Below are 20,590 nucleotides of genomic sequence, written 5' to 3' on the forward strand. Positions count from 1 at the left end.
CACACAGACACACATATACACCCTGCTTAGGTGATCATTTTGACAGGGCAATATGACTGAAGGAGAGTGGAGTGAAGATGGGGGAAAATGTGGAAGGAAGAGTGGGGAGAAATAAACTGATAACTGTATGATGAAGGGTGATAACGTCAGGAGAGGAGGGAAGTAGATGAAGGGATGGATGGAAGAAGTGAGGCAGCTGGCAGATCAATACACAGATCCACAATCTGCATCTATGAAACGGGCGCTTTTTAAAATCTCTTTTAGTTTTTTTTAATGCCTACTATTCTTATTACTTACAAAATGTTTTTGCTTTGGTATAGTAAGTGGGAAGTGGTTTGCAGGACGAAAAAGAACATTTTTTCGTGAAGTTTTTATTTCTATCATGGATTACTTTTGGAATTTATGGTTAAATTATAATGTAAACTTGTTTGCATACAGCGCATGATATTAACCCAATTCGGTTACTGGAATCTGTTTAAACGCTTTACAATAGTCGAAATGAAAGGAAATAGACACGTTAGGAGGAACTTTCCCTTTTCCTGTGAGTTTTGAACGCATCTGCAGCACCCTGGGAAACACCTGTGTTGTCAAGACAACATGTAAACTCTCGCTTGAGTACACCGACATGGCGGAGCTGTTGAAAATAAAACGCGAATTTGAAGAGTTCCAAAAGGAATACTACTATACAAACAGGTATGGATTAATGATTTACATAACTATATATGGATACGTTTAATTGCTTTATGAGTTCTTGTTAGCAGTTTAGCAGTCAGCATTTAGCTAACATCACCCAGAACTAAGGCTAGCGTCATGCGTCTACTGTGTATGCTAATAAGCTTTTGCGGTCCTGTTTTGGCGTTACAATGCAAGTTTTTGGTTCCCTAAGAATGACAGTAATGCTCAGAAGCACCCTACGAGTAAGCCACACAAATGGGGCAAAGTTTAGCTGTGTAACTTGCCAGTAAAAATGTGTTGTTGTTGTTTTTTGTTTGTTTGTTTACGTATGAAGGACTTATTATCGCTTCTCCAAAAGGGTTTAGCTAAAGTCAAAGGAAAGTGGCGTTTAGTCTCCAAATGTTGAAAGATTTTTCAGCCAGTTTTAATAATTGGTGTTATAATGAAGCTTAATATGCACTTTTCAGAAAATTCTTAAGTCAGCTATGATAACAATGTATTCTCTTTACTGTATATCGTGCATGCTGCCATGCGTAGTAAACTCCAATGGCTCGTTTTGAGCCAGGCGAAGAGTGATATATTTTTGTGTTTATGTATTTCAGAGAAGCTGATGAGAACAGAGAGAAGGAGAACCAGGCCGTCACCCAGATCCAGAGCTGGTTCAGAGGCTGCAAGGTGCGGGCTTACCTCAGGTATGGTATATCTCTGTGATCCGATTTGTATCTGTAATCCATAAAAAAAGACTTTTGGTGCTCATGCAAAAACAAAGCAGACATTCATTTTATTTATCAATGTAAGTGTAGTTCCTTTGGAGTTGTAAAACACTCAGACAGGCTGTAAGAGTTCATATCAAGGGAAACCCTGATATTAGCTCACTACCATAATTATCCCACTTCCAGAAGTTTGCAAATGGCCTGGAGGAATAAATGTCGCTTGCACTCTATGCTCTTTTCTCACACAGAGAAATAAATGTCTCTATCTCTGTGCTTGTTCCCATACTGTGACCCTAGCACCATTCTGCAGGGTCAGCAGACAAACTTCCAGACAGTAGGTTAATTCAGATTACTTTAGTTAATTGATCAATGCGTTAAGTGGATAATTAGCAACAGTTTTAGCTGCCTAAGTGCAACTCCGGGGTTGTGCTAGCCCCACTATAAGCATTGATTTTCTGGGCATATAAAATGGCCTTTTGGAAATTGATGGCCTCATTGGAGGCAGAGAATCGCAGTGGACTTGCATTTAGAGTATGTTTGAAGATGAATACAAATGTGTACCGCTGACTATAGGAGGTGGAAGGCTCATCGGACATGATCGAAAAGCCTGGGAGAGCACGAATGGTCTATATGTGTGTGCATGTGTGTTTGTGACAGCTTGTATTTATAAGCATAATGTTTCCCTGACCTTTCATTTGAGCCTTTTCACAACCTTAAATTTGTATGCAGAAAATCACTTTCTTTTTATTGTTTTCCCTAAAAAAGAGTTTATGTTAGGAAGTTAAATTAATTGAATAATTAATAAAGTAATTCTAGATAAAGGTATTTTTTAGCTTATTCATAACTATGGAAACTTTCCATTTCATGCTTTGTTAGGATTGAGCTTTCTGGGGGAGGGTTGCAGAATTGCTTAATTTCTCAGCTTAAACAACCTTGTTAATGACCAGTGAAATTTGCCTTTTACTTCCCTTACGTGTTTCTGAATAACTTTTTCCAGGGTTTCCTTCAGTTTAACTACTAAAAAAACATCCACCCAATCCTCTCCTCAATTTGATTTTATTACAGCCATCTGCACAAGAAGGCAATCATTATACAGAAGATATGGCGGGGCTTCACAGCAAGGGCACGTGTCAGACAAATGGTGAAGGTAAGCCAGTGCCTGGAACGACTATAGATATATTGATTATGCTATGATAGCACGCATTAGAATTCAATTGCTATATTCCTAAAGTCCCTGCGTCTGACCTTAAGAAATATAATTCACCCATTACACATTAGGAAATTAGCACTTTGGAAAAATGATGCATTATGATAAGGAATTCCATCTATTTCACAATTCTTGGGATGCATATAGAAAAAAGAAAAGAGTTGTGTATCTATGTGTGTATGTGTATGCTTTAGTAAAACAAGGCCCCATTTTCAGCATATTGCCTCCAACTGCTTCTTAATTGAACAGATTGTTGATACCGGATCCAATACCCAGCGCTCTCACGTATAATTTTCCCCTGGATTGAGTTTTGTAAACGTATCACAACAAGCTATTTATCATGCCTGTAAATTGACTGTTTGCTAAAGCATAACTGCCAGCCGCCGTTTGGGAGGCGTTCAAGAAATGGAAGGGTGGTGGTGGCGGGGGGGTGTTGAAATAAACAATGAAGGATGTGTCACATCACACATATGGGCTAAAAAGAGGCTGTTTGGTCTCATTTGGAAACAGACAAGCGCTAATTTGAATCACTCAAAATTGCCACAGTGCACTGTTTTGAAATTAGCCCTGAGAGATTCTACTCTTCACCTCCTTTATCTCTCTCTGTCTTTTTCTCTCTTGCGGACCTTATCGTGTATAATGTGATGTGCACAAAGCCTCTTCTCAAAACATCAAGCTGAATTTACAACCTCCTTTCAAGTCTTTGTCTTCCATCTCCTTCCTCTTTTTCCTCTCTTCCTTGTCGTTATTAAAAAAGACGTGTTGAGATATGAATCCCTTTTATGGCCCACACTCCAGTTTGCTCCTGAAATGTGCTCCCAGTGGTTGCCTGGCATGTTTGGAGTGCGATGGCTCGTTGAGTATGTTGCTGAATATTCTCTGGCCTTTTGTTAGTCTGTTCTGTGGCAGTCCTGTCATTGATTATGAAATCCAGAGGAGAGCGTTTGGCCGTCATACATCTCCATTAGCGCGCTGCTTGACTACCATAGATTTTCTTGGCCCTTGTCTGTGTTAGTGTATTAAGAGAGTACTGTCCTCCCCTTGATAGAAAGTCCCACTAACCACTCTCTCTCTCTCCTTTTTTCTCTCTTTGTCTCTGTCTCTCTTCTGCTCTCTCTCCATCTCTCTGACTTTTTCTCGTTCCTCTTGTCTCTCTTGCTTTCCCACTCTCCTTTTCTGCCCCCTTCCCTCCTCTCTCCACTCTACAGTGGCCCTATCTATGCTGCCTGTGCAATGTATTATGTATAAAGAGCTCTTTATCTTTGACGCCTGCTGTGGACAGATCAGAGGGTTGGGAGACAAGATGTAACACCATCGTTTCCTTTGTGTTCACAGGCGGCATATTTTATCATGAAGATGAATTTCTACGAGGAGATGGCGGTCAGGGTAAATATCACTACACTGTCTTGTTTTAGCAAATGGAGTGTCGTGGTGGGAGCCCCTGTGAGTAGCAGCCCATAAGCATCATATCTCTAAATTTCTTTAATCTTTTGTTGGCCATTTTTCTCCCTTTTTAAGTGCAGCATCATGTTGGTAATCCAGTATAATTTATTATTATTAAAAACCCTATAAAAATGGACAGATTTCTATATCAGAATGACCTATCATATTTATATGTCAAACCACAGCAAATATTTTATATATAACGTTAAAAACTTTTTTTTCACTTTGCTTAAATGCTCAAGGCCCTGAAATACTGTCTTTATCCCTGAACACCTACTACTGTTCAACTCATAAATCATAGCTCTGTGGCTGTGAGTGATGCTTTGGCACTTTTACACAAGGATATTGCCTAGAAATCTTATATTTTAACAATTCCATATAGGCCTTCTCTTTTGGTGAATAGTTTCATGCCTAAACCGTTAAAGGGTTTTATAGACCAACAAAAGAATTTGCCAGTGTTTATTGAAGAGAGAGATTCACTGTCCAGCTGGAAAGAGATGTTTATAATATTTTCGTATTGGTGGAAAAGCTGGGGAACTGAGGGCTTTACGTTTTACACATAATAGGAACCCAAACAAATAAAGCTCACCCCCTGCTTTTACAATAAATTTCACATTATAGGAGAGACATAGATTCACAAATAATGTTTGACCCAGCTGTTTAGGTCACAGGGTGAAAGTTCAGAGGTGATGTCGACATGTAGTCCAAAAGAGAAGCTACTGAAATAAGAGACCTATGTTATCTATGAAAATAGCCACAATTTCCTATAGGAGACAATAGGAATTTTAATGGAGAACTGTGTTAAAATGACTGGTGCTTAGAGGTTACCAATGCGAGAAAGTACTGGGTTTAAACCCCAGAAGGGCCAAGTGAGCCTTTTCTGCGCTGAGTGTATCCTCTGTGTCTGTCTGGGGTTTTTCCGGGTGCTCCAGTTTTCTCCCACTGCCCTTGACCAAGGCTTTAGCCTCATATGTGAAATTGGTCCCTTGGTGTTGGACTGTGTACTGCCCACAGCGCCTAAAGAGAAGTCATGGGGCAAATCCAAAGACAAAAATTCTCAAAACAGATTGATTACATGTGACTTTAGACTTTAGAAATAATAAATTAAAGGACAATAAGGGAAATACATGCAGTATCTGGCCTTTTTTATGATGCCACCTGTTGAAACTTTTCTACTATTTACACCAGACATACAGATATAGTACTTAATACCTGCAATATAAATCTTGATCCCACGTCTTCTGACACATACTCTGTACTTTCTCGACTTCAGTGTTTGTGCTGTTTCAATATGACCTGACATTTGTACTTTTTTGCCAAATAAGTATATATTGTATAAATGAAAAAAAAGAAACCCACAAAGCACACCCAACACATACAATCATCTGAGAATCCCCTTGTGACATTTTCTTTAAATCAATTTTAACTCTATTTCTTTTTCTCTCCCCTCCTGATGTCTTTATCTTGGTGTGGTAGCTAACAGAGGATAATGTATTAAGGCCGTAATAGAAACCAGTGTTTACATGCCGCACCTCGTATTTGTATTAGATTCAACAGCATCGATTTCACTAGTCAACAAAGGTCAGCAAGAACTCGGGAGGCGGCAATTACTTTATTTAAAATTATCTATTGACTGGCAGATCAATGCTAATTCTCATTTTGCTCTTTGTTGTTTTTCCCTATCCTTTACTTCTCCTCTTCTTTCTTCTTCCCTCTTCTCATACTGTGATTATTCTTTTACCTGCCATTGTTTTAATCTCCTAATTAGTCTGAAGGACATCCGCCCCTATGCTTTAAAATGGTCAACTGTTGTGTGTGGGTGTGTTCTGGCTAATCTGCAGCCTCCTCAATCAGTGTGGATGATGCCGTTAAATACATGGTTATGTGACAGTTTGACAGTCTGTCTCTCTCGTGCTGGATTGTCCCTCTGAAAGTAGGGATTGTATAGTTTATTAACAATGGTTTAAAAAGTGTCCTACTTAAATGTTACATTTAAACTTCATAAAAACTTCTGTAATCCCACACAGATCCAGCGGACATGGAGAGGATTCTTTGTGAGGAAGTATATCCATAACTTCTATGCACGAAAAAAGTATATGGAAGGACTTGTCATGAAAAATGAACTAGTCAGGTGAGAAAAAATAGTTTCATTTATGAGACCTTAAGAGACCTGAATTAATTTTTATCTTTTTATTTCGTTTTATTTTCCTGAAACTCACTTGAAGTTGTGTTGCTTTTGTCTTTCTCACATGGCCAGTACATGTGTCAGCATTCTTCTAGATAGATTATAACCGATATAATACAATATCTTCAATTAAAGGAAGCAAATATGGGGTACCTTTTTTGCACAAAGGAATGCAAACTGGAAAGGATAAAAAACTTAGCCTTAATATGTTCTGTTAGAACATGGTGTATCTTTGCCCACTGACTATGGCCTACTATATAGCCTATCAATCAAAATGAATTGATTTGATTAATGTAAAGACAGTTGTCTGAAAGGTGTATTGTGTATGCTTAACCAAAACACATGACTGGAGTAACGCGAAAGGAAAAGTGAGGATATGAAAGAGACTGAGAGACAAAGAGAAGAGAAAGACAGAAGAGAGAGAGAGAAGTCCTCTAAAGCGCTTGAGGCTAAGAGAGAAGTGAACGATGTGAAGAAATTAAAAATTAGCCTCTGATTTGAACCGCAGCTCGTGCATTAATAAAACATCCTGCGCTTCAGGGCTTACTGCTAGAGATACACCATCTTTTATTTTTGACAAAAAAAACCATCACGTTTAGCTAATAGTCACATTTTTAATGTTGCTAATATATTTTACAGGAAAATATCTTTAGGCTTCCTGCTAAAATTAAATGTAAATTTGTTAAAGTGCTCCTTGGATCACCGACTCTCCCCCCCTCACTTCCCCAGCAGCGTTTTACCTTTCCTCCACGCTCTTTGCCCCTTTTAGAAATAGGAGTGACTAGGCTGTTAAAGTCCATCATGGAAGAGTTGCTGCTATAATATAACACAAAAATGAGCACACATGTCAACTACGTTAAGTATTCTGACCAGTCACTGGGATTATTTTGCTTGTAATGTCTTAATGAAATTTAAGACATTACAAAAGTACAAAAAATGATTCATAGTAAAAAGTATTCATAATCAGGCCAAATTTTAACCACACTGTAATAAAGCTACAATAAGGAAACAATCAGACCATTGATCTGAACTGAACATCACTTCATAGGACTAGATTAGATTAATTCAGAAGTATGCAAGCTATAGCTTTTAGTTTGCAAGGACCTTGCCTAAACAGTATATGCATATACTGTGGCTCCTGTCTCTTTGCACCTTTTGCACAACTTACAACAGTTAACAAAAATCATAGGAATTGAAATTTAGAAACAAGGAGCTATAAGGATAAAGTGACCAGCTATGTGATGCTATTTCATTTTAGGATTCTGGTCTTATGCTTTTGTTATCAGCCGTGGTACATTCACACTCTTACTCATACACACATTTATGCAAAAACACACATACACACATGCACATGCAGCCCCTCCTCCACAGTGGTTTGGGGTACAAGGTCACTTTCACTTCACTTAATCACATGTTTATTTAGTGCTACTGGGGTCACGATCAATTAACGCCGTGCCGGCATTTATTTAAAATATCCTTTCTCTGTTAGCTGCTAAGCCCTCGGATTGCACACTGCCTGATCACTAACCCTGCAAAGGTCTGCTTTTTAATCCATCACCATGCTCCCTGCCTCCGCAAGTGTGTCCATCCGTCTGTCCAACCACTGCATAAATTAATAAATTCAAAGTCAGATGAATGATCTCCATTTATTGAAGGCTGATCAGCTGTGCATGGTAATGATGTAGGAGTATTGCATATTTTCCCTTCACTGTCTTTGTCCTTTTTCATTCTGATTCTCCATTCCAATCTCTTTCTCATGACAGAGCTCCCCAGTTCAAAACCATCTGTATCATTTCATTAGGTACAACTAATCCACGCCACTTACACCATCCTCTTTTATCCACCGCCCTCTCTCCGCCTCCCTTTCTTAATCTCTGCCTCTCGCCTCTCTCTTTCTCAATCTATTTTGTTCGATATCTTTCTCTCTTGCTCTCCTTGCCACAGGTTCACTATGCTTTAGTGTCCATCCTCATTCATCCTTCCTCTCCTTCTGCATAGCCTAATGAAGTCAGGACCCCAGTGCAGTCCCCACTCTGCCACAGTTTTCCTTGATACCCCAACAATTTATCACTTTGTCAGGGAGACACTTAAAGTTCCTGGGCTTTAATAAGGGCATGCTGTGGGACGATGGGGGCAATTAGGAAAGCGGAGCAAGTCCGCTTTGCATATTTACTAAATGTGCTGGTGTCATCGTTGCTGCCACTAGCACGGCCTGTTGACTGCATGAATTATTCCTCTATCTGCAATAAACAGCGGGGTAATTATTACTGCCATAATCAGATAAATAATTCTCCCTGTGATGTTGCAACAACATAGTGAAATCTTTTAACTTATCCTAAAGAGTGCTAAAAAAGGAGGCTCAGAGAGAATTTATGGACTGTCACTAGGCTGAAAAGCACAAGTGTTTTCTTCTCTTCTTTTCTTTTGTGCTGTGCTGTGTCTCTTCGTCTGTCTACTTTTTTCCTGTCTCCCTTCATTCCAGCCTTCTTCATTCCTCCATCTCTTGTGTCCCTCTCAAGGACATTCATGAAAGGAGAGCTGCTATGTCGGAGAGAGTGTGGGTCTGCCCTGCGATCACTCTCCCCTTCTATGCGTCAGTCTTTCTTTTACTGCTCTTCCCTTCTGATCCAGTTTGGATGCAGACAAGTTCTCTCTTCAGTCTGATTGGATTTATATATTCGCTATGTGTGTGTCTGTTGAAGTTTAATGTGGATGCACTGCTACTTGTCTCTTAAAAAAATTACTTTGAGAGTGAACAGTGGACAAAAGTCTGTAATATATTTGAAATTATTTGTTTTTTTCCTCTCAGTTTATTGAATGTGGATTAGCAATATTATCAAAGCTGGGGTTAATTGTTTTCTTAAACACCTTTGGGTGGCATTAGTTTTACTACTTTAGTGAATTAGTTAATCAATCGGTCAGTCACTTAAATGGAAAGGCTATGTTATGAGGGTGTTCAAGGCTCAATACATTGAGCTGGCCACTGTCTAAATTGACTGGCTGACTACCCTCTCATTGCCAGCTATTGAATCATTCAATTGGAGCAATTAAAACAGCCAATCAAGTCAAGCCTCCATTAAATATTTAGAACCTGGCCAATTAGCTGCTCTGGTGCTGGCCTGGATGACCGAAGGTGTGGCCTGCTGTCCCACAATGCCTCACTCTCTGATGTTCCATTACTCCTTGATCCCCTGTTTTGAACCAGAGCTTAAATTATTGAGGAAGAAGTGAGAAATGTGGCTTTATTATATTAGACATTTAAATAAGTTAGAAATCCAGGGTGAAAATGTCAGTAAGGGTTTCAGTCATTTAAAAGTACTTCAGGTATGTTTGATTAACTTGTCCAGCGGTTCAGCAGCCATTAAACATAATCTCTAGCCACAGTGCTTCAGGAATACAACATGACAGGCTTAGCGCATTATATGTGCCTAATGTTAATAATTGTTATTCAGTTTTTATTTTATGTCATATATCTATTTTATTATCACATAATCTAAATGGCAGAATATCATGATTCATGAATCATAAATATATGTATTAATATATTTATATAATTGGTGTTTCAACTCCAATTAAGGAATGAAAGTTGTGACATTATTTATTATTTAATTGCACATCATCGCATTTCAAAATTGTTCATGCATGATTATGTTTAGCCCTTTGTTGCACCTCCAGCAGTGGTACAGTATAGTTTAATGTTACTGGGATTAATGCAGTGATTTTTATCCGGCTCACTGCTAATTGTGTGGCACGAAGAAGAGCGTAGATGCAGCTTTGCACAAACAGCTGGAGAGAGACAGAGAGGCACCAGGGAGTTTATTTAATTTCTTCAACATGAAAAGATGGTTTTATAGGGGACAAATCAAGGTTCACATAGAGCAATTAATGATTTATCCTGTTGTAATTAGGTATCAGCTGTAAAGGTAAAATAATTTAACACTTGCCTGCTTTTTTATCTCCTTATTATAGGTAAAAGTGTTCTTTTTGACTTTTACCTTTTTTTGTGTGTGTAAAATATTTAATATGCATAATACATTACATCACATACTGTTAACATGAACTGTTAACTGATAATAATCAATACATTAGCTCAATTTTTGTTTCTGTTGTTATAAAAATAAATGCACAAAAAATTCCCCATAGTTGGACCTGGCTTGGGATCAGTTTAAGGCCTGAAAATGCCCTGTAATCCTCTGAGGAACTAAGGAGATCGATTGCTGTGACTTTAAAAGTGAAATGTTTTCTCTTTATTGCCTTTTTAAATTTTCATAATGTGACTTTTCTTTAAGAAACTAAAGCAAGAACTTCTCTAAAAAAAAGACAGTGTAAATGGGAACATATTTGACTTCAAAATCTATGTATGTAATTTCAGCATTCTTATGCCTTTTCAGATATACAAGTTACTCATTTTGCACACTAATGCACTCCTGTACCATCAGTATTGCTGGCCTTTGACTGTATGTTGAAAACAAGCATACAGTCAAAAGCAAGCGTGTCTCTCTGATTTAGCCTGGAGGATGTGCATTTCTTTTTTAAAATAGCTCCAAATTACATTTTTTTACTTGAATTTTTGGATGCTTGAAAGAATAATGTTCAGTGACCACAATTTATGGAAGAGTTACTGAGCTCTGTACCGTGTCAGCAAAATTGTCACTATTTTAAAGCAGTGTTGCCTTAGATCCAGAAAACTGAACTGGCCTTGTCCTTCGGACACAGAGGTTACTCTATATATTGCCCAACCGTTTTTCTGAAAGTTTTGGGACCTATGTTTTGTTTGTTTTTTTTGTTTTTTGTTTTTTTTTGTTTTTTGCTTTGTTTTGGGGTTTTTTTTTGGGGGGGGGGGGGGGGGGGTAAGGGAGCAGCTGAAAGTGCCTTTGAGTGGCTCTTTAATGTTTTCTTAAAAATTTAATGTGATAGCTGAGAAAAACTTGGTTTTGTGGTGACCCTTCTCTCATACTTCCTTTACTATGCTGGTTCAGATTGTTCAGATTTTTCCTATAATCTGTCACCTATAACTTTATTTATTTTTAATGTATTATAGTAAATCTATACATATGTGTAGAATTTTAGTTAAAACTAGCAATAATTTTTTTTTCTTTACAAGAAATTAGTTTAGGCTGATAAACCAGACGTAGCACATGTTCCAGAGCTGTTCCAGAGTTAAACATAGTGTTTCTTTCTTTTCAATTTTACTCAGTCAGTCGCACACACATTTATAAACACAGACACACACGCGCGCACACACAGGCGCGAGGGCATGTGCTGCTTGCTGAACAGGGCTAACGAGGGTTGTATGTTGTGGCGGCTGGTTGGGTCGACACAGATCGAGGTGCCTTCAGCCGTTACAAATCTGTTTGGCTTTTGTCCACTACAGAGCAATTAATAACACTGGGGCTGGGGGTAGGGAAGCAAAGGTCACTCATTGAGCACCCCCACCCCCCCAACACACACATATATAGATACATATACACATACAAGCAAAGTGTACATACATTTAGTATAAAAACAGATACACATTTGCATATTTATGATAAATGCACAAACTGCTACATTCTCAGTTAAACTGTTTCAGCCCAGAGACATATGTATGAAAATATGAACATATGAACAAAGGTCCTGATCCCCTGAAACATTACTACAAGCTTTTTAAGGTGCTATTAAGAATTGAGCAAACAGAAATGACGACATATATACAGACATGCACATATCGTGGAGAACACCGTCCCTAAACCAGGACTTTAAATGTTACATTAATAAGTAATATCCCTGTTAGCTAGGTGGACAAATAGAGGCCAAGCAACCTCAATATTTACTCCCCACACACCTACACTATATTAAATTACTGTATTTAATATTACACAAATGCACATATTTAGATTCACTCTTTTTCTTTACACACCCGCAAGCATTTTTCATTTATTTTGTAATTGAGTCTGGTGCTGAAGAATGAATGAGAATGCACAGGCAATGGGAATTTGTTGTGATTTGTTTTTAAATGTCAGTAGCCACAGAATGTGTTAACCTCAGATTACTGACACACTTTGAATACCCTGATTCTTCTATGGAGGATTGTAATTGAAAACAGAAGTTGGGTAGAGGGGGAAAAAAACAGCGGAGAAGAAGTAAGGAAAAAAGGAGGGAAACAGACACGGGATTCTTGATGAGCTATGGTTAAACTCTTATTGGTATTGTGCTCTTGGAATTAAATTGGTTTTACTCCTGCTTTGTGTGTGTGTGTTTATATTATGACGACATGTGTGTATTTAGTAATTGTTTCCAATTCCCCTTTTAAGTTATCACCACTTTGTAACAACATTGCTGTGTGGTTGTGGAATTAAATTGCTGTGTGTATGGGGTTTTAATGCATCCCATTTAGCCAGCTTCGCTTAACAGATGTCATAGACAGACCTGTCCTGGCTGCCATGATGAAATATATCAATCATCCTCCCACTTATAGCCTCTTACGCTCTTATTTTGCCTTTTTTTCTTCTATGCAGTGTCATTCTGTTGTTTTTGCCCCAGAGCTCCTCTGTCTTTCCATGTATGCCTCAGTGTGATTAGGTAGTTTTTTTTCCTTCATCTGAAGGACACTTTAGGGAATTGTCAGCTTTACGACCAACAACTGTTTCCCAAATACATAATAACACATGCACAGATGTACTTGTCTGAAGTTTACACCGTTAACAAGTTATTGATTTATTTGGTGTTAAGATATAGTACTTCGTAAGGTGAATCCTCAGAAAATGTGTAATATAACACATTAATGTAGTATTAAAAAAACATTAGGCTTACTTGTTAAACCAAGTGGTATAGAGTTAAATGTAATCAAAATACAGAGTAATGTGCAATTAGTCATTGTCATTCACAAAACATACTGTACATGAGTATATAAATACGATGAGTTATTTCTACTATATGAATTATAATGATTGACAACTTAGGAATTGGAGAAATTATGTCTTAACTGTTATATTTAAAAAAAAAAAAATTATGCTATTGTTCACGTGTTATTGTAAGTTGACCTTGAGGGTCTGAAAGGTGCCTATAAATAAAATGTATTATTATTATTATTATTGTGTAAAATGATTTACATTTATTATACATGTCTAACTAATGCATACCTATTGTAAAGCCTAATGAATCCGAAGTGCAAGAATCTTTGTGTGTCGTTTATGTTCCCTGCAGGAGGGAGCTTGATCAGCTGGAAGATCTCCAGAAAAGGGAGAGAGACTGTCTGGATATGGTGAAAGAGCACACTGCCAAAGTCTATCAAGCTCATCGGTTACATCATCTCCTTAGTACAAAGCAGGTGGGCTTATGGAAACACAAACACATTCAATTTTGCACACATTTTACAACAATGTTATAATGATTAGACTAATATTTAACCAGAGGGAAATGTACATATTAATTTTATGTTAACCAGAGCTACATGAAAATAGCGCAGTTTAATAAAAATACTGTAATGAATAAAAAATTGTTGGACTAGTGACAGTAACACGTATTGACTTTGTAATTCCAAAGTGACCTTAACTGCGGTTATGTATGGATGCAAAGTCACTTCAGATGACACGAGAAACGCATCCCTGTGGATTGACTTCACATTTGTGTAGCACTCACCCATACAGCTATGCACAATTATGTGCATGCTCAGATACATATGCAGGCACACACATGGGCATTGAGCTCAACATTACAAAGAGGTGGATTCCTACAGAAACGGGCTACACAGAGAAATACCACAGACCTTTTCCTTTCTATTAGTCAACAGAAGTGGACCGTGTGGAGTTCAGTTGCGCATGTGCAAACATAAGTGTGAGTCCTCACGGTTGTTCTGATGTGCTCAGTCTGATGCTTCCCATGGCAAAAGTGTGCACATTTGTAAATGGTAAATGGACTAGTACTTATGTAGTGCTTTTATACTCTATTTGAGCGCTCAGAGCACTTTTTTTTTACCGTATGCATCATTCAACTATTCACACACACACATCATGCTTTTCTCTATGCCTAAGCATTTTTAGCGTGGCAGCCACACACTCTTAGTCCAGTGGATGCATTGGAAATAACTCGTTGTTTAGTATCATGCCCGAGGATACAGCAACAGACTAGAGAATCTGGGGATCAAACCACCAGTTAGCGGGCGAGCCACAGCTATCCTTGTGTTCATATGTGTGTGGCATCTACGCATTTTTGTGACTCCTCACTGTGATAATAATGAAGACAAAGCACAGTGGTCACTGTTGATTCAGCACTAGCATTCTGCTTGCTCTCTCTCTCTCTCTCTCTCTCTCTCTCTCTCTCTCTCTCTCTCTCTCTCTCTCTCTCTCTCTCTCTCGTGTCTTTACAACTAGCATCATCATTGCCTGTCTTGCTGTCTACTGTCCTCAGACATCCCATGTTCACCGAAGACGCATACATACACAAAATTTTCACACAATTGCATGAAGTTGATGTAAGCTGGAATGAGGTTAAGTTCGCAGTTTTTACACATCAGGCTTGATTCTTAAAATACTTTAACTCGTGGGTATCCACATAATTTGTGTTACGTTTCTGTAACTCTGTTATCGTTATTTTTAAGTACACGCTAGAAAGAATGAAAGTTTATGTGCTCTTCTCCGCCCTCTGTCCATCTTTCTCTATATACTTCCCTCTCTTTCCCTGCATATGGCAGGGGACTCTTTCCCTTCGTAGCTCTGACCTTGTCAGCAGTGAATAGATGGCTCTCCCACACAGTTCATCCTTTCTCACTTCTCAGACCCCAGCCCACACACACACACACACACCAAAATACACAGACTCACATCCAGCTTACCAAAAGGCCCCAAGTCCCTCTGACAGAGACAGAGATGCTGTGTTCCTGGGGTCAACATCATTGCTCTTCCCGTAGCTAGGTTGGTACTTGGTACTTTTTGGGCTTATGTGTTGTGTTTGTGTATTCGTGTGTGTCTTTAGGGGTGGTGAGATTTACTTTTGTTTATGCGTTGTGTGTATCTGTGTATTTTGCTGGCTTTCTGTCACTTCCTATTTGACTTGTGTACTGTCATCCCTAAAGCAGAACATTTCTCCTGTAGTTTCAAGCAATTTCCAAGATACTGATTGGTGCTGATCATATAAACTATTCTTATGACTACTCAGTCCATACTTTTAATTAGTTTACTACTCTATTGGGGTGAGGCATAACATTTACTAATTTAGTTTTTTATCTATAAGTAAGAACCATTTAATATAACTTATTATTGGTTGTAGAAATATATTTGACAACTGCTTCAAGATATTTTTGTTCTCAAGAGGGACCCTATGCATGATTGATTACTGATTTTGATTATTAGTGAAAAGTTGCCCCACTGTCAGTTTGAAATTTTAGTCACTGCTTAGCAGCTAGCCTGGGACCTGTTTATCGGTCACCACTGTTTTTAACTGCAACTGGCAGTCTAACAGTGGTACTTCCTTTGCTTTGAATGTCCCCTGCAATCTAGAGGAGGTCTCTAATGAGAAGAATGAGCAAGTACTGCTCTTAACAACTAAAATCCATGATGGTGTAGTTGTCCTCATCCCAAGTCCTAGCTTGGGATGAGATTCACTAGAGGTGCATGTAATTATATTGCTTCATTATTTTTTTCTCATAGTGTACTTGACAAGTAAAATATTTGCAGAACACAACCTTTTAAATGTTACATTAAAGTGTAAGATTAATCTAAGAAAGCACACGTGTATGCATATATACATGATTACATATATGCGCATGCACATATTCTGCCGTTACATATAGGATCTAAACCTATGGGAAACTATGACGTTGTATAATAACTACTTTCAACTACTCCCTTAGTCACAAGGAGTTTTGATTTGGTAGATTTTCACATTGGATGTCCTTCCTGACACAATCCCCCAAGTTATTTGTATCAACACCACTATTTTTTAAATAGGTACGTATTGTGCTATTATCAAGCTGTACCTACAACCCAGGGTCAAAAAAATTGCAGTGAATAAAGTAGAATTTCTTTATTTTTTCTTATAACGCAATGGATGATATTTAGACCAAAAGTGCTTATGATCTAATAGTGACACATTTGCTATTTTACTAATTTGTTAATATGTCATTTTAGAAAGAGCGAGGTTTGGGAGGATGTAGTTAAAGCTGTATGTGTTTCTCTCTCTCCCTTTCCTTCTTGTTGCAGTCTTTTAGAGTGGAAAGCAGTGTTATTAGCATATAGAACAACTCAAAGCTTTGGTCTGGTAATTAAGACACAGGCAAAAGAATAACTGTGGTTTGAATAATTATCATCAAGGCTGTCTGTGGCAAATCTGTACCCCAGTTCAGAATCGGAGAGGCACAGTTTTAAGTATGTGTACTTGTGTGTGTGTTTAGGATTTTCATCTATCCATTCTTCTATTCTGTATTCATTTAAGATAACACCTTTTTAAAGTGGGGATATTTGGGGGAGGTTAATATGGATTACATGACCATTGATAGGGAAGAAGGCTGATGGAAAATTTTAACACAATTGATGTTTAGTAGCTAACAATTGTTAGTTTAGTCCCTGTCCCAGTAGGTGCCCATTCTGAGATTTGATGTTCCTCTTCATAAACTGAATTCTTTTTTTCTCCAAAATCTAAATTAAGTTATATATATATTTATTTAGTACTGAAGCATCCATGTGGACAGCCAGGTGCTTAAAAATCAGTGCCCCAAAATCATTTTCGCTTTATGTCTATGTCACTCCATAGAGCCTGTTTTTTTTATTTCATATTTTTAGGTCTAGTACATTCTTATTAAATGCTGCTGCATGTCTTTTAACAGGTGCTAGAATGTATGAACATATCACTCCAGTTTTAGGAAATTTACACTGGCTCCCTGTTGATTATCGTATTCATTTTGAGATTCTTTTGCTTACTAGTTTTAAATGGTATGGCGCCCAATTATTTAAGCAAACTCTTCAACATGTGTAACCCCAAAAGAGCACTGAGATCGTCCAGCCAGATGCTCTTAGTACAACCGAGGTCTCGATTGAAGCATAGAGGAGATCGGGCCTACGCAGTCGCAGCACCTAGACTCTGGAATAACTTAGCCACTTCAGAGTCTATTCAGTCTTTCAAATCACATCTTAAAACGCACTGTTTATGTTGGCTTTTAGTTCAGTTTGAGTACCATCAGGCTTGTTTTACGTTTGTTATGGGGGTTTTTTGTTTTCATGTTATACATTGTCATTGCCTCATCTCATTTATCTGTATTTGTTTTTCTATTGTTTTCTCATGGTCTTAACTAATTGTGAAGCACTTTGGTCAACTAAATTGCTTTTAAATGTGCTATAGAAATAAATTTGATTTGATTTTGATTCATTAATTTAAAAAAATTTAATTACTAGTAAGAAATACATTTTAATCTAATGACTTTAAAATCCTAATTTAATGTTTTCACGCTTTTACCCTCTCTCTCTTTTTTTCTGTTTCCTCAGTGCCCAGGGGTCTTCAACTCTCCATTCAGGCCAGCTCCTCATGAGATGGAGCTGCTGCTGAGGCAGCAGGTCAAGTACCAGGCCCCCACCAGGCTGGCCTCCAGGGGCAAGGCTTGTCTCTTGGGCATCCCAAGCTCAACAAGCTCTAGTTTCCCTGTGACTCTTGGATCCCCATTGATCAAAACCTCTAGAACTTACAGCTCCAGGCCCATACTGCCTCCCATTGCCAACAAGACACAGCAGGTGACGGTGGTCAAAACGTTGCCTATAAAAGACATAAACAAGTAGAAAACAGATAAATACAGTAGTATAAAAGCAGATATACAAGAGATGAGATGTGATGGTGTGAAAAACTGGATTTAAGCATGTTCAAGAGGTGAAACAGACTGTTAGTTTAACAAAGTATCATACTAATTATTAAAGCCTTCAACATCACCTTCCTTCCTCATGGGGGATGGTTCTTGATGAAAGCAGAGATCCTTTAAAACTCCTTTTAAAGAAGAATGACATCATTAGCATGGCAGACAGCTCTCCTGGGGGCTACTGCATAGAGTCGTTTAGTGCCTTTATTTCAATGAGTACTCTGTGGGACTATGTAGTTATGTGTTACTATATTTGTGCACCACAGTGTGTGCGTGTGTGTGTGTGTGTGTGTGTGTGTGTGTGTGTGTGTGTGTGTGTGTGTGTGTGTGTGTGTGTGTGTGTGTGTTTTAAAATTGCATGCACAGCTCTGACTAGTGGACCACAACAACATGATATGTGCTGTGTCAGGTAACGATTTAACTGTACAATTATCCACAATTTTGTTGTCCAGGTACAATGACAATAAAGGGCTCTTCTGTTCTAAATGTAAACTAATACACATTCACATACACATTCCACTTGAATTTGAAGTTTAGATGTATGTATTTGTTTCTGTATATTACAGATATATATGGATAATTTTGTTAAATTCCATGGAAACATGCATTATATTTCCATTAAGCAAATAAGCGACATATATACATTCAACAGAAATTAAAATTTAATTTGATAAATAATAAATTTAATAAATTAGTATTTTTCTGATCTTATATGTTGTGAACACATTTTCTTCTTTTTTTTTACAGAAATTGTTTTAACAATATATTGCTTTGTCCAAAATGATCAAGAATAAGTGTTCATTTTAAAGAGTAAATTTTCATCAAAGACCTTTGGACATATCATAGAGAGAAAAGAACAGATTTGCCACTGTTTCATATTGAACTATCACATAATTATGACAGTTACCAGTCAAAATGTGTACTATATTAATCCAGTGGCTGATAAAAATAGACGAACCCTGAGTTGCCACTATTTGAATATTTACTTTGGTTGTTCTCAACTGAGAATTTGTCTTGGTTCAGTAAAGGATAATCCAGTGGTGTGTTTGTGACTGTATGTGTCATGTGTCTGTGTTTGCATTTGTGTGTATGATGATGATTTGAGTGCTATTGAAGAGCAATATTTTCCACTCTGTGGCTCTTTATGGCAAATTGCTTTCCCTAGTATTAGTTTCTAGTAATGTAAAACATAAGTGAGCAGAAATGAGGCGTATATTTGTCTCCTTTTATTAGCTGCAGTTCATACACTTACATACACATGCAGGCATGTCTCCAGCTGGCCGAAATGGGAATAGGTTTATTAATGGTGTCCTAGGAAAGTCTCTATGGTTGATATGAAGAATAATTGTCTATATTTATACATGTGTGCCTCATAGTGTGTCTTTTTTGTGTGTGTTCAGCTCGTGTCATTAGTGCAGGAAGTCCCCTTTTCTTTTGCACTCACCCCTACATCCCACACCCCCTCCATCTCTGGTGTGATAACTATCTAGTGGTGATGGATAAGGTTGAGGTGCTGGCTGTGGAAGTGGTCAGGCCAGGCCAATGATCCCGTGGTGATAGGAGCAAGGACAGGGTCTCTGTCTCTCTCCTCATTCTCCCTCCTTTTTTTAACACCAAACAACAACTGAAGGTCACCTTAAACATAGCGAAAACATTTAAGTTAATCTGCATTCCCAAAAGTTTAGCCGTTATTCGCACAAGTTCTTAAGTAATGTAGTCTTAGAGCATCCACTTTGAGATTTGACTTCGCTGGACACACGGACAACTCACACACACGCACACACACACACACACACACACACACACGCACACACACACACACACACACACACACACACACACACACACACACACACACACACACACACACACACACACACATACACACATATATATTCCAACAAGCTTGTTCACCTTTGTTCTTGCACTTAGCCTGAACTCTCTTAGGCAGCTTTCTTGTAATTTCTGTAAGCAGTCTATTTCTCCAGCCTTCTTGGACATAAATCCAGAGCTCTACCTTAGATGTTAGCTGGATGTACTTCTTCAGTAATGTTGAGGTCCGGGCTCTCGGGAAGCCAATCCATGACTGATAGTCTTCCATGGTGTGTTTTTGTTTTTTTGTTGTGGGTTTTTTGTGTTTTCTTTTTTAATCCAGATGTAGTTTTTTGTGCATTGGCAGTGTTTTTGGATCCATTGCCATGATGATCTCTTCTTCTTGTTTGACTCCTCAAATATTTTAAGGACAAACTGCACACCATACTGAGATGTGCCAAGTTTTCAGCTTATTAGCTCCATGGGAATCACTGTGTTATCTTCCGCATGTTCTCTAAATTTAACTAATGAATTGATAATAAGTGACAAAGTGCCTAAAGATACCAATTAAAATAGGTTCTTCGAAAAGTTGTCTGGTTTATCCCTTGAGTTACGCCTTTTTTATGATTGAGTGAATCATAGGTAAATGTAATGTGGCTTAACGAACAAACAAAAAGAGAGCCTGAAGAACTATTGTTCAAGACCATTTGTAAAAAATCATGAGAAAGTCAGTCTCC

At 38.0% G+C, this 20,590-nt stretch overlaps 1 protein-coding gene across 3 annotated transcripts in view; it reads left to right on the top strand.

Moving 5' to 3' along the window:
* The first annotated feature begins 567 nt into the window (after positions 1-567).
* Positions 568-20,590, top strand: part of spata17 (spermatogenesis associated 17) — a 43,663-nt gene continuing 23,640 nt past the window's right edge. For 2 of the 3 annotated variants that reach the window (XM_080885532.1, XM_080885533.1), the window contains exons 1-7: positions 568-693; positions 1,278-1,367; positions 2,454-2,535; positions 3,931-3,981; positions 6,066-6,169; positions 13,409-13,532; positions 17,680-17,922. In XM_080885532.1, the coding sequence (XP_080741658.1) occupies positions 626-693; positions 1,278-1,367; positions 2,454-2,535; positions 3,931-3,981; positions 6,066-6,169; positions 13,409-13,532; positions 17,680-17,922 (762 nt within the window). In that variant the 5' untranslated portion in view covers positions 568-625. The remainder of the gene's footprint in view (positions 694-1,277; positions 1,368-2,453; positions 2,536-3,930; positions 3,982-6,065; positions 6,170-13,408; positions 13,533-17,679; positions 17,923-20,590) is intronic. The other variant, XM_080885534.1, reaches the window with a different exon arrangement.

This window comes from Rhamphochromis sp. 'chilingali' (genome assembly GCF_963969265.1).
Source record: "Rhamphochromis sp. 'chilingali' genome assembly, chromosome: 6".
Lineage (NCBI taxonomy): Eukaryota > Metazoa > Chordata > Actinopteri > Cichliformes > Cichlidae > Rhamphochromis > Rhamphochromis sp. 'chilingali'.